Source organism: Scomber scombrus, chromosome 15, assembly GCF_963691925.1.
Source record: "Scomber scombrus chromosome 15, fScoSco1.1, whole genome shotgun sequence".
NCBI lineage: Eukaryota > Metazoa > Chordata > Actinopteri > Scombriformes > Scombridae > Scomber > Scomber scombrus.
The window spans coordinates 28,387,791-28,405,521 of NC_084984.1; the positions used below are offsets into that span (position 1 = coordinate 28,387,791).

At 39.3% G+C, this 17,731-nt stretch overlaps 2 protein-coding genes across 3 annotated transcripts in view; one reads left to right on the forward strand and one right to left on the reverse strand.

Moving 5' to 3' along the window:
• The first annotated feature begins 1,634 nt into the window (after positions 1–1,634).
• Positions 1,635–5,387, forward strand: LOC133995601 (major intrinsically disordered NOTCH2-binding receptor 1-like). Its single transcript, XM_062435070.1, has 3 exons — positions 1,635–1,781; positions 3,453–3,701; positions 5,187–5,387. Exons 1-3 carry the CDS (start codon positions 1,635–1,637, stop codon positions 5,385–5,387), a joined length of 597 nt encoding a protein of 198 aa, XP_062291054.1.
• A 5,980-nt stretch (positions 5,388–11,367) lies between these two features.
• Positions 11,368–17,731, reverse strand: part of slc12a2 (solute carrier family 12 member 2) — a 75,358-nt gene continuing 68,994 nt past the window's right edge. For both annotated transcript variants that reach the window (XM_062435104.1, XM_062435103.1), the window contains 4 exons: positions 15,844–15,930; positions 13,979–14,114; positions 13,460–13,527; positions 11,368–12,253 (listed from right to left, as the gene is read on the reverse strand). In XM_062435104.1, the coding sequence (XP_062291088.1) occupies positions 12,118–12,253; positions 13,460–13,527; positions 13,979–14,114; positions 15,844–15,930 (427 nt within the window). In that variant the 3' untranslated portion in view covers positions 11,368–12,117. The remainder of the gene's footprint in view (positions 12,254–13,459; positions 13,528–13,978; positions 14,115–15,843; positions 15,931–17,731) is intronic.

Below are 17,731 nucleotides of genomic sequence, written 5' to 3' on the forward strand. Positions count from 1 at the left end.
CCACCATTTTTTGTCAGGGATGAGATGTGAGGCAGTGCGATAGTGGTTTCCCAATGACGACATCTGACATGTGCATACGGTAGAGCTGCAATATCCGCCTTATTGGTCAGACTACCGGGAGTTTTCTCTCCTCCTCCCTAACGTTACAACGTTGGTGGATTGCTGCGCAACCCCGCTGCACCATCCACATCTATCCAACCGCAACACCCCCCACCCACACACACCCTCTCGCTCTCTCTCTCTCTCTCTCTCTCTCTCTCTCTCTCTCTCTCTCTCTCTCTCTCTCTCTCTCTCTCTCTCTCTCTCTCTCTCTCTCTCTCTTTCTTTCTCTCTCCCTCCTCGCGCCTGCAGCACAGTCACTGACAGCAGCAGCTTTCTGCCTCCACCAAGCAGGCAGTGATTACCTCGTCCTCCATCTGCTTGCCTGTCACTAACATATTTCCATAAAGGAAATGTGCTCAACACGTTCATGCTTCCAACAGGAAGAACACTACTGCTTCTACTGATACTCCATGACCTTTACTTTAGCGCCACCATCATGAGTTAAGCCCATTAGTCAATTAATCAACAGAGCTGATAATCGATTAACCATTTACGTTCATTTAAAGGTGGATTCCAACTTTTAAAATGTGAATCTTTTCAGTAGTTTTTGCTCAGGCTCTGTGGAACAGTGGTTGGTACCATCACATGATAAATGAAGGTAATGTCTGTATTTGCAGCCTTTATCTTACTGTAAATAACTGCTTATATTTAGAGAAAAACAGAAATGATTTATGAAGTTTTATGTTAATATTAGCCTACACATAAAAGGTGTTACACACTGCTTGCTACCACTTTGTGTTAAGTTACATATTAAATGTATTTCACTTACCTTACCACCACTCTGTGTAACTCACAATACAAAAGTATTTATACAAGTGTGTGAGGCTACAGAGAAGGTCATGGGGTTAAACTCTAAAAGATCATCCTCTCTGCAGCTCTGCTCTGCACATTTTATGCCAATCTGTCAGTTTGTTTGTTTTTTTTGTCCAGGACAGAAATGGAAGAAGTTTTGACCTCATGGTGACACTAGAGTAAAGGAAACCTTATGATCATTCATATTTAACAGCATACTTCACATACATCTGTCCATTATTTTTAAAACATACTAAAGAGTTGATCAGCAGTAAACTGTGACTTGAAGGTAGCGTCAGTCAAAAGGTCAAAGGCCATGATGTATTTCAAAGCTATGTCTTACTCTGAAACAAACAGCCTCACTGGCAGCACAGCAGAATGACATGTCATGTATCACTCCTTAGCCGTGTAGTTCTTCTGTAGATAGCAGCAGGTTTTATGTTACACAATACTTACTGGCATGGATTAGATTATGTAAAATAAGGCACTGGGCCTGCACCTCTCTCCACCTCTCTCCACCTCTCTCCACCTCTGTCCACCCCTACACTGACACCGTTGGTTTGTAGCGTCAACTTCTTAATGGTCAGATTGGGTTACACACACCTGCAAGTGATACAGCCTCATAAATATCTTGCTCCTCATGAATTATGACAGAGTGTGCATGTTGTAGTGAGCATCGGCGTCCAGCCAGGATGCCGGCCGGGTGAAGCGTTCAGTGTGGATAGAGCCACGGAGCCAGTATGGATATCTCTGTTCTTCCTAACAACAACCACCCAGAGAAGTTCTTCCAGCTGGATGTGGGGATGCTGCCGGCCACACATGGCATGTTCCAGGTCGGGGCAGTCATGTCCAGTCAGAGACACTGGCACAACAGGGTCTACTTCCAGGTAAGAGCTGTGTTATAGCCACTGTGTTCATCTACTGCTCTGTTCGTGTGTGTGTGTGTGTGTGTGTGTGTGTGTGTGTGTGTGTGTGTGTGTGTGTGTGTGTGTGTGTGTGTGTGTGTGTGTGTGTGTGTGTGTGTGTGTGTGTGTGTGTATTTCTCACCTTTCACATGGTTAACTCTGTTTGATTCCTTATATGTTTTTTCACATTACAGATACACCCAAATGCATTATTTATGATGAGCATTGAATAGCTGTCTGTCAGAGATCTTCATCATCACAGTCTGGAGCTGTGTGCTTTCACTTTCTATCAGTCCTCATATCCACAGGACAGGAGTACTCTAATGTTTGATAGACAGTCCTGAGATGCTGGGAGCTGACCTCAGAGTGAAGACGCAGGTTATTGATCCAGAGTAAATTTGTCAAGGAATTTGCACCTCCACAGCAGACTTCTGTTCATTTGATCCAGGCTGAAGAAAAATATGGTTGCCATTTAGCTCAGGCCTTATGTCATTCATTGGTGATGTCATCCTGCATCAGTGTGAGGAAATCAGACTCCAGTGACTGACAGCAGCTCTTCAATTACTTTACTCAGTGTGACGGGTTGATGTATCCTCTATGGTGTCACAAAGAGTCCACAGAGAAATAACTGATCATCTGCATATCAGTGGAAAAGGAATAAAAATAGGCATTTTGTAAATATTACAGGGGGATAGTTACTGCGTGGTCACTATGTTCCACTCACTTAATGAGGAACTCAGTCTTCATTGCTCACACACAAGTATTATGAGTGATGTAGTATGTAGTATTACAGTAAAAGTACTGCAGTATTATGAGTGATGTAGTATACAGTATTACAGTAAAAGTAGTGCAGTATTATGAGTGATGTAGTATGCAGTATTACAGTAAAAGTACTGCAGTATTATGAGTGATGTAGTATGCAGTATTACAGTAAAAGTACTGCAGTATTATGAGTGATGTAGTATGCAGTATTACAGTAAAAGTACTGCAGTATTATGAGTGATGTAGTATGCAGTATTACAGTAAAAGTACTGCAGTATTATGAGTGATGTAGTATGCAGTATTACAGTAAAAGTACTGCAGTATTATGAGTGATGTAGTACTCAGTATTACAGTAAAAGTACTGCAGTATTATGAGTGATGTAGTATGCAGTATTACATTAAAAGTAGTGGTTTGGTCCTCTGACTGATATATTATTATATATGACATCATTAGATTATTAATAGTGAAGCATCAGTGTTAGAGCACAGTGTAAAATGGAGTTTGAATGATTTGTTAGTGCTATGAAGTTTGGTTTGGACGTTCATGCTCCCCAAAAGATGAATCCTACGAAACTTGGTGACACCTAACCTTTCCTCTAGCACCACCCACAGGCCAAACTCAGTCTAGCAGGCATATTGCTGGATTGTATTTAGACATATCTCAGACCATGTATTGTAAATTAGCTTTAAAATATCATGAACTTATCCTCTAACAGGCATTCCAATCCAGGTATTCCACTTCCCTCTATAAAAGCAGCCTATGCATAATATCTCTGATGTAGGCTGCCATGTGTATGTGTCTCCTGTGTCTCCTCTCTGTCTCAAGAAAGTGTTGAAAGCATAAAGGAGGACGTGGTGAGAATTCACGCCTGTGCCTCATTGTCTCCTCAGAGGGAACAAGGGTTAAATACCAACAGCAGGTCTCCTCCATCACCAGAGGACACTCCTGTGGTGTTTGTGGACAGATATCTGGAGAAGCACATCACTCCAGTCACTCTGAAGTCCAACATTAAGAGGAACCCTCTGTACATGGACATAAGATTGATGGACACAGAGGACAAAGAGAAGTCCAAACCCTCCTGGACTGTGAAGGAGTACGACACACAGACAGTCCACGGCAACCTGGCACACTATTTAAAGGTGATCTGTGGAGAGGAAGAGAAGTTGATTGACAGGAAGGATGGGTGGTTGAGGGATGGACTGGTGCAAAGACAAAAGAGACAGACAGCTGGACAGATGAAGGGAATTGATGATTGAATTAATTGTGAATACTCAGTGGAACTGGCACCACTAATGTAGAAGATGTCTTGTCTTGTGGAAGGATCCTGTTTTAAACATTCATTATTTTAGTTTATATTGTGCTACTGCAGGTTAATCTAACCCTGTGTGACTGCTCAGCAGCACTTTGTACCAGCTACATCATGCATCCGCTGATGTTATATAACCAGCCAACATTAATGTTGAAATTCACTCATTCACTCAGAATTAACTTAGTAAGCATTGATGAGGAAAGACTGTACGAGTACACATCAAGATCTAAGAGAACAAATGTGACTAAGTGGTTACCTGATGAGTCATCTCATCAATACATTGATAAAATATGAAGAATTCATTATTGGTTTTCTCCTATATTCATTTTCAATCAATAAATGTGATTAAACTTTCAGAGAGCAGAGAGAGTGTATTTTTTAGGTTTTACATCAAAACATCTCCTATCACACAATATCATGTCCTATTTGACCTAAGACATGAAAATATAACATAGCAATAATGATGTAAATGTATTTTATAACTTTATGGAAGTGTGGGGTTTATTGTATAACCATTAGAGCCATCAGTCTTCACTGCTACATCATAAAAAGAAATCCTCATAACTACTATCTTATTAAAACTATCAACTATTCATTTCACTAAAACACATGGCAATAGATACAGCTCAAATCAATGGACAAACATTTGTATCACCTATACAACATATAAGATTTTTATATGTTTTCATTTTTGTGCATTTTGGGCCACTTTAGGAAAAGTCATCAAATGTCAGAGTAAAAGACATTTGAGGTGTTTTTACAGCTGTTAAATGTCAAGATGGGTCAAATTTGACCTGAACAGTATGTAAGGGTTAACAACAACCTAAAGGATATAATCTAAAATACACACAAATTATTGATGCTGTAGAGGAGTTGAGAGTGGGACAGCATGGGGGGGGGGGGGGGGGGGGACTCCCAGCACTCATAGTAACAGTGACATCCTGAAAGGCAGCAATGACAATTCACCTGCCAAGATGTGCTCAGCTGGGTTCAATATACTTGTTGATTTTCTCATCATGGTAACTTGAGTCATTTGTATTTATATTTTAAAAAGTGTAGACTCTCACAGATCAGTCTTTGCACTATACACTCTTTACATTATCACAGACTCTACAAGGGAAAGTGTGAAAAATAAATAGATAAGTGTGGATTTGACAAATATAAAATCACTATTATAATTGTTTTAATTAATAATAAACTATAACAAAGTATTGTAATCTTACATGTGGTCATATGTTTCTACAACAGGAGTCAGAGGACTGATGTGCTATATGTTGATGTTTCATACTGAGGCTTATTCTCATTGTCTTCACAGGAGGAAGAGAAGACTCCTAAAGATCTGGACTTCTGGCTGGAGGACCTCTACACACCAGGATTTGATTCTTTACTGAAGAAGAAAGAAGCAGAACAGAAAAAGAGAAAACTGTGCAAACTGCTTTCTTTAATCATTGTCTCTATTTGTGCACTTCTTCTAGTCATCATAGTGCCAGTTGTGGTTCTACAAAAGAAAGACTGAGTGATGAGAACTTTGCCAGGATGTTCTTCTTGTTCTGTTTTTATTTAAATGTGACAGAAAACTACAAGTAGACATGCTCAGAGCTACCTGCACTTTACATTCTTATATTTTGTGTGTATAAGTGAACATTTTGACCTAAAGGTGGTCAAGGATTGATCCTCTGAGGAACATGAATATCAACCTGCAGATGTCAGGCTCTGTGCCAAAGAGCTGGAAGAGCAGACAAACACACAGACTGACATCACCATCCTTCACTAGAAAAGTCAATCTAAAGACTAACTGAACAGCTGGAGACCATGTTTCTGCTCACCTCCATCGGTTTAACTTCTCACCTTCCTGCAGTGATGAACATGGCTGAACCTGGTACCTGCAGACTGCTGGACTTTACGTGGACTTTGCAGTCCAAACCTACAGTTCACAGTCTACAAGGGGTCTCGAGTGGACTTGTACACATAGAATAAGTTCATTTGTTTATTATAATGTGCTAAACTAGATGGAGTATGGTTGTTTTTTACTTCCTTTATCACCATGTAAACACTGCAGTCTGAAGTCAGACAGAGGGCGTTTTTCCTCTTTGCTATTTCAGAGATTGTTTATTGTATATAGTATTTTATTTACTTACTTACTTTTTTTTTAATCACTTATTACAAGAATATTGTTGTGTCAATTTTGAATTACCCCCCAGGTGGATCAATAAAGTTTACCCATAACCACATAAGCATAACATAACATAACTAAATGTATGTCAATATATGTGAAGTTCTAAGAAAACAAGCACAACATGAAATGCACAACACAAAATTCATAAATATGTAAATTACTTTAGTTTTTGTCATTTTTATGTATTTTTTGTTTGCAGCTTCCATAAAGGTTTCTTGATGTTTAAGCAGATAGATTTATTTAAATGATCTTCAATTTAACCAATTATTATACAAAATCTTAATAAAACCATGGCTGGATCGAAGTGCCTAGAGGGCCCTGAGCAGAAAGGGGCCCTAAATGATTGGAGAAAAAATGTGTGCGCTTTTCTTTTGCTTGACCCATTTTTTTTTTAATAAGATTTTTTCCAGCATGGACGCCTTTATTTTACAGTAGAGAGACAGGAAATGACAGGAGAGAGAGGGGGTGTGTCATGCAGAAAGGTCCGCCGGCCGGGACTAGAACCGGGTTCCGCTGTGTATGTGGCTCTTAACCACTCGACCAACTGCACGCCCAGCTTCACCCATTTTATTGAAGTTTATAATTATGGTCATGGTTGGAAACCTAATATCAAATATATTATATATTATATATAACACATAAAGATTGACAAGGTTTCCACCCGACAGCAGCGTTATCTTATCAGACAAAAATTAAGTAGTAAAAAAAAAGTATTTCGGGGGACATGAGCTTCAGTGCCCAGGGGCCCCTGGAGGTACTAATGCAACCATGAATTAAACTTACATATATAGTTGTGCAGGATTAAAAACAACACAGAGAATTAAAGGAGACTTTGAATGTAACTGATTTCATTTGATTTATTTATTGCAATAAAGATGTACAAAGTATTGGTAATCATAAATGTTAAAATGTTAGAAAAAGCATATCTGTGACTGTTAACAGTACAGTGTATCAAAACATTACTGCTTCAACCAGCTGGGTCGATTCCATCCACGTTTGCGTGAAAGCAGGAGAAAACAGGTCTGATCTGCTTTAGTCGTCATGTCTTTTCTTCAAAAGGCATTGAAAGAAGATAGAAATACACAGACTCAAAAAGAGAAAAGAAGACACAATTTGCTAAAAATCAAAAAGGCAAAAAAAAAAAAAATCAACATGCAAATTAACTTACAACCAAAAACCAAGATATTAAAGAAAAAACAAAACAAAAAAGGAATAAAAGAAACAGTGGAGAAAGTTCTGAACTAAAATAAATATCTTTCTCCATATTGAATTTTGACATTATTATTCCACTCCCTTAATTTATGCCATAAGACTACAGAAGTTTATTTACAGGTTAGTTCATGTTTGCTGTGTGGACAAAGACCAGTTTATGATTTCTTTACACTACAATCCATCATCATCATCATCATCATCATCATGGATCGACACATGACAGATGGAGACCGGAGAGAAAAAAAAAGGGGAAGGAGGGGGGCTTTGGCAAAAAAATACATAGAATGATTAGGAGCCGTCATATGATGACATGGTGGCTGACATGTGTGCAGATGACATTTGGTTTCTTCAGTAGAACACAGTAGTATTATCAGTCATCTATCAGGACCATCATGAAGAAAACACACAAACACTACCATTTGGTTGTAAAATGTTGACAGGAGGGATTTTTTTTGTTTCATTTAATGTGACATATCAAAGACAAAGATCTCCTCCAGGTCAGACTGATACATTTATATATATGTGTGTGTGTGTGTGTGTGTGTGTATATATATATATATATATATGTAGGCATATATAGTTTTTCTTTAATATACAAATATAGAGAAACCCGTGTTGTTTGTAATGGTGTTGCTCTGTAACAGTAAGAGAGTGAGTGCTTCACAGCAGAATGATGAACAGTTTAAAGAAACACTCCCTGATTTGGTTACAGCGTACAGCAGTGCCCTAAATGTCACTATCTCCTTCTAGATCACCTGAATGTCCCAAACACAAACTACCACTAAATATATATGTGGTAGATACTTCATACACAATATGAAATCCATGTACTTTTCAATTTTCACTAACAGGAATGAAGCAGTATGTGCTGCAATAGAAGCAAAGATATCCTGACTTTTAAGCACCTTTCACACATTCAGTCCATCCATGAAATGTTCTGGAACATTTCCAGCATGGGCTCATGTGTGAACGGGAGCAGGGATATTCACTGACCTCAGAACTGATGAACATTTCAGAGAGAATGTGAGTACTGCTGTGCTGTGAATGACAGCAGTAACATTACAGGGACAAGGATGTGATGTGTTTTACGTGGAGCTAGCGAACCAATCACAAGACTGATTTTTTTTTTTTTTTTTTGGTTTATTTTCTCAGACTTGACAAAGCTCCTCCAGAGCCACAGAGGACAGTATAGAACGGTTTTCACAGGCTGAGTAAGTACTCCTCATAATAAGTTCAATGTTTTTCATGTGCAAACTGACCCTGCAATGTCCCTTTAAACTTTGCAACATTAACCCAGCCAACATGTCCATGTGGCCCCATAAGGGTTACATTTGGGTTGCAAATATGGGTCCCACGTGGGTTTGTCCGTTATTTCCATGGTGGCCCCACCTGTGTTTGCCTATATGGGCTTCAAGTGGGTTCTGACTGGGTTACAGGTGGGGTCCAACTGGGTGAGACCCATGTAGGCCCCATATGGGGTCTAAGTGGGATCAAAATGGACCTTAAATGGGACCAATTTAGCCAGCCCACATGGGCTTCACATGTGGGGCCCATGTTTCCAAATCAGTCTAATCAGTCAGGGCTCAGCTCTATATGTTAATGTCTTAGAACCACACAGATCTGACTCGTCTGTTTGAGTCAGCCATATTTTTGCTCAGGTTTGATTATCCTAAGGTCTATTTTTTTGACTTGGTCTCTTATTGTGAAAAGTACTTTCTGCAGATCAGGTTGATGTGTTTTCTGCTAACATGGAGATCCAAACACTGTGACACTGGGGCTGTTATTGTGTGCTGTAACTGAACCAGGGATTGTCTTTCACTGTGCCTTTAAAGTTTAAAAAGTTTCCTCACCCAGAACATGCTTTTTCACAAACTTGGAAAGTATTAAATACACTGGTGAGATTGAGTGTGTATATAGTTTATGTGTATATACTGAATGCATTTATACACTCATAACAACCCCTCCCCCCCGTATCACACACACGTACTGTTGTATGTATATCAAAAGTCTGGGCCTACACATTGTGCAGGTGTAGAGTGAGGAGTGATGGATGCAGCTGTATGAATGCTAACAGCACACTGCAGCTAACAGCACTGTGCCGGCTGCACTCTAATGCTGGAAACCATTCATATACATGAGTATTGAAAAGAGAAAAAAATGGGACTATGTATGCTAACTCCTAGCGTAGTGTTCATTATTATACAGTACATTCAACTAACCCTAAGCATCACATTCCTTTTGAAATTGCATACAGTAAAAATGTCAAAATACATCAAAGTAACAAGATAAATGTTAAAACTGCTTGTTTCTGGGGGTGGAAAGCAGAGAAAAGAAAGTACATATCAAATAAAAAGAACCCTGTTTGTTCCATTAGTGTTGGTGGCAGTTTCTAAACTAGAACCGTAATCCAGAGAAACCATCATTTCCTTTCAATTGTGATTTATATCCAGTGGCTTATATTAACAGACACTGGATGAACCGTGCTGTTATTTTGATTAACTGCACAGCTAGCAGTGAATGATCCTGCTTATACTACGGCATCTAACCTCCGCTTACTTTAAGGTGTTCAGACTGAACAAAAAGCTCATTACTGACTCCAGTCATCTCCATTCTATACACAGATCACATTCTTTCGCTTTTTTATTTTGTACTTTCATAAATCCATAACGGTCTCTGAATAAGCTTGACTTCACAATCATGTTAAAACATTTTGAAGTTGCCAGGCCAGATGTGCTTAAATTCAACCTCCTGTTCAATTTGATCTGAATTCTTACCGCCTCTAAAGCTGACTTTATGTTCAGTCTGAGCTCACCTTAACAATAACTGTAACTTTACTGCTCCAAAAAATAGATCTTAGATCATTGTAACAGCTGAAAGCAGTTTTTATTTAGATATAAATACTGCACACACTGGCCAATCAGAGCATGGTGTAACAAAGTCAAACTAATTGGAGCTATTTAGAAGGTCAGTGGTTGAAAGTGTGAACTGGTGGATACATGGCTGAATTCTTGGAGACATGGTACTCTTGTAAAGTGCTCCACATTGTATGAAGCCAGTGCTTTCAAAAGGAGATCATCACATAGTACAGGAGAGAGGGACGTGCCTAAATTGCCCCCTGAAAATGAACTGAGGCGAGTAGATCTTTGCACATGGAGTGATGGGACTTTTTTTTTTTTTTAATTATTACAAGTACTCACGCGACACAAGCTCATATGCATAGAGGTATATCTTCACTCAGCCTTGACACATTCTAAAAACGTCGCACTCTTCCTGCCTTGCAAGTCTTTCCAGTGTGAAACCTGCGTGGCGTTCGCTCTCTCTGCCCATCGAGGCTTTTGTGGGAATGGGAGACCAGCAGAGTCCATCGTACAGCCAGACGGCAAAAAAACAAGCTACATGAGTGCAGAAACCCAAGTCTACTGCGGTGCCTAACGCTGGCCAAGTGGAACGTTTTCAACTATCCGTTTTTGATTGACCATTTCACCAGCGATCAAGCACACCTACAGTAAGCAATGTAACAGACTAACAACAGGTGGAAGATGCATATACAGTACAGAAGACAATTGTGCTGAGAACACTTTGAACTAATGGATCACTATCTGCATTTACCCACAAACCGTCCAGCCAGTATGGCTTATAAAGAGAAAGGGAACCCATCACAATCGTTAGTTCTAGCATTAAGGCAAGGTTTTAACTAGCTTACTGGGTAGCGCAGTTTCTTTTTCAGGGAAAGAACCGTTAATGTGGACACAGAAACACAAAAAAACAGAAAGGAACACTTAATTTAGTCTATCAGCAGCTACATGGGAGAACTAGTTTCCACCTGACGAGGCTGATGAAACACTAGCTTCACATCTTTAACATCTTAAATTTAAGACCCATATACACATTTTTCGGGCGCTGCACCTAAAAGCTAAATTGTGTCTTGTGTTGAGTTGCTGAGGCCATCGTAAAATAATCAACAGCTTTTTATAAAGGAAGACTCAAAAGTGAATAAAAAGAAAAAAAACTATGGCCCGAAAAGAAAAAAAACACATTGATTAGAGTAAAAGAGAGAAAGAGATGACAGAAATTCTTCATGCCATCAAAGGGAGGGAGGGGGGGGGGGGACACCCTTCAGAAATTCATGCAATCCACTCGCATAAATACAATGCTCCAACTAAGAAAGAATCACATTTAAAACTCATTAAAACTATTATCCACCAATATAATAGATAATATTGTCAATCTAGATAGAGATTAATTATTTCATCTGATTCAACTGGAAGGCACATCCATAAGGCTTTAGAAGGTGTTGCAAAGCATTCTGCGTGGTTCTCTCCCAAATATTGAAGGAAAACAACAGGGTGATTATTGCTGCATCACAAACATGAAGAGCCGGTCTGATGAACTGAACAAATATGACATCAAAGATATTCCATCATATGAACAACGTGAACATTGTGCACGACTGCTTTTTTTTTTCTTCTTTTCTTGGAGCCTGAGAATAAAAATCAACTTGACGAAGTATGAAATTTTATCATGAGGAAATTAGAATAAACTAGAACTACGAGAGAAAAACCCAGACATTTTGGAATAAATAGAAAGAAAGGAGCAGACTGGGCAACATTACAACCACCCCAACCCTGACATTCCTCCATCACTTTTAGGCCTTCTCCATCTCAACCGATATCACTTCCTTCATCTTTATTCATATTACCAGCACTGTTTCCCTCAATGGCTGTGTTTTCTAACATCTCTCTGGAGTGTATGTGGTGCACCTTTAGGTTTGGACTGGAATTGGGATGTGTATATATGTGGGTCTGCTCCCAGAGGCAGAAAATGGATGTGAGACTTGGATGTTCTTCTCTTTGTGTGTCTAAGAGTAGAAGGTGAGGACGCTCTGATGGTTGCCGCGCACCAGCAGCATGGGCGGCAGATCCTTGGACAACACCTCCAGCCAGGCCATGTAGAGAGCGCTGGACACCGCGCCCTTCCTGGCCAATGGCAGACTCCTGCATAGAGGAGAGGAGGAGGACAGAGAGGAGGAGGACACAGAGAGAAGAGAAGGAGAGAGAGGAGTAAGTTTAGAGGAAAAAATCTGTTACCAACTCATAGACATCTGAAATGTGAGCCGACTACACACTGCTTTTTGTAAGACGTCAAAAGACAAAAAGGTTGGAAACCACTGGTTTCATCTTTAACAATGTGTTGTATTTTAAAAGCTTGTTATATTATCCATTGTGTCAAATCTGCATCTGAAAAGTAACTAAAGCCAAATAAATGTAGTGGAGTAGAAAGTACAATATTTCCCTCTGAGATGTAGAAAATAGCATCACATGGAAATACTACAGTAAAGTACAAATACCTCAACATGTACTTGATTAAGTAAATGTACTTAGTTACTTTTCACCACTGCTGCCTACATCCAGACTAGCCCCCCAGCTGCCTAAACCTGATCTTTTCCTCAATCCAAAGTTCTCTGATCTCTTTAGCCCAAATCATAATTTCATGTATCTAAACCCAGAAACCTAAAGTTTCAGTTCACTAGTTTCACAGCAGTGAGTGTTGGCACAAACAGCAGCAGCAGTATGTGTGTAATTGATGTAACTGATTGTAATTGTGTGTAGATAGAGAAGGTGGAGCTGTCCTTCAGTCTAATCACAGTTTATACCATTAGCTCCAGCTGCTGACACAGGTGTGAGGACAGACACTTTATAAGCTGACAATAAGGAATTGAATCCACTACAGCATCTCAGTACCTGATCTCATTAAAGAAACACTAATATAAAATTATATTTAAAGATATTCCAGAGGCAAGTGATGTCTTTGTTATGACACATGAGGGACCGTGTGTTTTATCAGTCTGAACATGACCTTAAAATATTCACACAGTGTCTCCTTCCATCTGAACAACTAAAGACTGTGATGGTTAGATTTTTGGTTTTGGAAAGTTACGAATACTGTCAGAAAAAAAACATGTTGCTGCTCGACTGTCCTACAAAAAACTTATTTTGAAGCCTGTTATTAAGCTTTTCAGTCTGAGAGACACTTTATGTACTGAAGCTGCAGGAGTGTTGAAGGACTCAGCAGGTACAATCAATTACTTACAATGAAAAATACATTCAGTCCTGGCTGAGACTATTACATTAAGAAGACCACCTGTGTAATCTCACACACACACACACACACACACACACACACACAGAGCAGCAGCTTACATGACGATGAGGTTGGCTGTGTTCGAGTGCTCCTTCAGCAGCTCGTTGAGTCGGATCTGACGATTTGTCTGCAGAGGAAACAAACACACAAACAGTCATGTATGAACTTACCAGATAATTATCAGAGGCTGCAAGTGTTAGCCAATAGTACACACACACACACACACACACACACACACACACACACACACACACACACACACACACACACACACACACACACACACACACACACACACACACACACACACACACACACACACACACACACACACACACACACACACACACACACACACACACACACACACACACACACACACACACACACACACACACACACACACACACACACACACACACACACACACACACACACACAGAACTTCTCTAGTGCTGCCAGTTCTTTAGAAGATGTGATATTATGGAACTTTTTTCAACACTGATTAAATTGAAATGAATATACATTAAACAACAGAATATATATAGATGGTTAGCAGTGAGTAGCAGTGTGCTGACCTTAGCGCGGTACAGCTCCAGCTCGTTGTCAGTGATCCTCCAGGGTTCGCTGTCCTTCAGCCTCTCAGCTGCTTCCTGCTCCATGTCGTCTTCCTTCAGCCGATACGGCTCGATCATCTCCTCGAAGGCAGTGACACTGCACAACAACAGCAGCAGCAGCAGCACGGTTAATCATACAGGCCGGCTGGCAGCATCAGAAAACCTCACAGAATAGTTAGACTATTTTTATTCACAAATCATTCGAGTGTGGGATAAAATGAATATCATAAACATCACTGTGGACCATCCATCAATGAGCAGTCCTTGTAAAATGCAGCTGCCTTACAATAACGTTATCATGACAACAGATCACCTGTTAGCCTGTCACTCAGAGAGGCAGCACAGGCAGAGCATTGTGCAGCAAACCTGACTGCTGTACATAGAGGAGCAGGTCTGTATCTCATCTCTATTCACATCTAATGTATCACTCTGATTCAATGCAATGTGAGTTTTGATCATCATTTCTACACGTTCCACGTTACCACGGCGACATTGCTACAGTGAGTTCTGACAGGATAAGAAACACCAGCATTCACATAGCCAGACTGAATGTAATTGTATATTTTCCAGAATAAAAAAACAAACACTTAAAATGTTATTATAGATAGCAAATGCAAAAACTGAAACTCACATTGTAATAAGCTGGGATCATCTTTGAAGTTACAGCCAATAAAACAACACTGTTTTTCTTACATACAGTAAATACAGTCTTTGTTATTAATTTACTTCTACAATCAGACCAATACTTTAATTTTCCTAATAATAATCTTATTTTCTGAGCCTCAGGTTATTACTCATAATCGCAGCACACTAACAGACCACATGAGGGTGCCAGTGGCTCACTCCTTCACTCAACCATCTGTCAACATTTACTTCTACAGGCTGCTGACGGAGGTCAAATATTAGACTTTAAATGTGTGTGTGTATATATATATATATCTACATCTCTCTATTTGTCTATCTATCTATCTCTACAGACAGACAGATATAGATATGTATAATTAAACAACATTGTTTATGTTAGTTATGTTACACAGAAACATTCTATGTGTTTAGATGTTAGGAGAGCAGACTGCTGCTGGTGGATTTCTTTTCTGCTTTTCACTTTTTATTCTGAAATTTGATGACTTTTCCTAAAGTGGCCCAAAATGCATATGCATTATATATATATATTTATAATGCATATTCAAATATTATTCTTTTATATAGATGCTACAAATGTTTGTCCATTGAGGCTGTTCTGGGTCAGATTATCTCTGTATCTATTGACATGTGTTTTAGTGAAATGAATAGTTAATAGTTTTAATAAGATAGTAGTTATGAGGATTTCTTTTTATGATGTAGCAGTGAAGACTGATGGCTCTAATGGTTATACAATAAACCCCACACTTCCATAAAGTTATAAAATACATTTACATCATTATTGCTATGTTATATTTTCATGTCTTAGGTCAAATAGGACATGATATTGTGTGATAGGAGATGTTTTGGGTGTAAAACCTAAAAAATACACTCTCTCTGCTCTCTGTTTTGGGAGTGATTGACATGTTTCTGACATTTTATAGACCAAACAACTTCAACAGATTATTGTAGAATGAAAATAACAGTTAGTTGCAGACATACATAACATGACTGGTGTTATACTGATGGAATTGGACTTTATGGTGAATTTACTCTGTGAGCCAGGCTTGTTTACCTGGCCTTCATCAGCCACCTGTGTGTATTTGCTGAACTGACAGTAAGTGCTACATGTTCATTGGAGCATACATGATGAGTAAAAAGCTGCCTGAGCTTTATTCTTTGAACTTTTATTGAGGAGGACTTACTGTTCCTTCTTGGGCTTGGTGTTGATGTCTCCCAGCACGTTGATGTCAGAGAAGTCTATCCTGAACTTGCTGAGCAGAGTGGCCATCCTGCACAGGAAAGAACAAACAAAAGCTTTGAGCTCAATGTTGGAAAGCAGCTGCAAGACATTTTCATTCTGAGGAGCTGTGGACAGAGATAAGAGCTGAGATCCATCCTGAAGCTGCTTTAAATAGCTCTGTTTGAACAGGGGGGTTAGGAGGGTGGAGGCAGGTGGGATGGGCTTTACTCACACCACTGTGGCATTTCCTCTAGTTCAACTTCAAAGAAAGCTAAATCTGACATACTGGGGCATTGTGTTTTCAGTGAGTATAAGCTCTGCTACTATCATCATCATCATCATCATCAGTGGAGGAAAAAGTATTCAGATCTTAACCCTTAAGTTGCATCCCTTGATTTTGGGGGGATTTTAGTTTGAGTTTTACAGAGTTTTATGAAATCTTGACTTTGACTTAACCAGAACCACATCAGTCCTGTTCCAGTCTCCTTACAGCAGCTCCCAGTATGTTCTGGAACTGATTTTAAGATCCTGATTACTTTGAAGACTCCTTGAGGTCGAGCTCTCTCTCTCTCTCTGACAAAGTGCTGAATCACAGGCTGTCTACATTTATTTCCCTCATCAGTCTGTGACATCACATCCATGTTCAATGCTGTGAGCACAAACTAAATGAAATTCAGCTCTATTGTTCTGTGGTGGAGGCAGCAATCTGTGCCTCATATCACATATCTCAAAACATGAACCAATCAGGCCAAAGCATCTGCATGAGACACTACTGAAGAGATGTGAGAACATGTGATTTGTAATTTAGAAGATAAAAATCATTCAAAATACATAGCTGCTATATATAATCAAAGATAAATCATTTCAATACATAGCTGCTGTAAACTCAATGTGTTTGACAGGGAAACACTGAGGTGTCACATATCTGTTGAAATGATCACTTTGTGTTTTTGCAGTAAACAAACACAAAGAGGATTTCTAAGTGCACGTGGAGCTTTGCGCTCGCACACAGAGATAAAAGCCTCACTGCTAGCACCAAGCTCATTTTATCCAACAAAAGGAGGCAGCAGGCAGCTGTAGGGGACAATGAGACAGAGAGACAGACAGACAGACAGACAGACAGACAGACAGACAGACAGACAGACAGACAGAAAGAGAGAGTAACAGACAGACAGACAGACTTCTTACAGTCTGGTCACAATGAGGTTGCTACATAGAACCATCACATCTGTACAGACTAAAACCAAAACCTTTGTGACTGCATGGACGTACCTGGTGAGTGATACACTGTTCAACATAGTTCCAGCAAACAAGTCTCTCTAAAACCACAAACTGTGTTTTCATTTAAGCATATTTGTGTTAATATATAAATAATGTATTTATGAACTAAAGTCATGGGATGTGCCTTCTGGCTTTTATCACTTTGCTGTTTTGGGGCATGTTGGATAAGCGTTTATGGCAAAACTCCAGAATGAATATGTCATTGTCTTTTGTTCTAAGGGGAAAATGTGTTGTTCTCTCCTCTGTGGCCTTAAATAGCATTTCCCATCTTCAGATTCTTAAGAATTAAAGTTGCACACAAAATCACACCCTTCACATGTCACTATGACTAATTAACCTTCAATCCACATATAACATTTGCATAGTAATAATGTACTACAGCACATTTTTACTCATTATTCACTGAATGTACTATGTAGCACATTCACTTCACTCATTCACACATGACATTTTGCATAATATGACTGAATTTAAATGTGTAAATTAGGATTAAACAACTATAAGGTGATCAATTCAATGAAACCATCATTACTCTGCAGTGGGAAACTTCACTATCCCAGTCAATAGAT

What these genes read in the sequence shown, in the direction of transcription:
- LOC133995601 (XM_062435070.1), top strand. Translation starts at nt 1,635, where the DNA reads ATGGATATCTCTGTTCTTCCTAACAACAACCACCCAGAGAAGTTCTTC. An exon ending in ACAACAGGGTCTACTTCCAG is followed by an intron (nt 1,782 to 3,452) that starts GTAAGAGCTGTG and finishes TTGTCTCCTCAG; the next exon opens with AGGGAACAAGGGTTAAATAC. An exon ending in ACCTGGCACACTATTTAAAG is followed by an intron (nt 3,702 to 5,186) that starts GTGATCTGTGGA and finishes TTGTCTTCACAG; the next exon opens with GAGGAAGAGAAGACTCCTAA.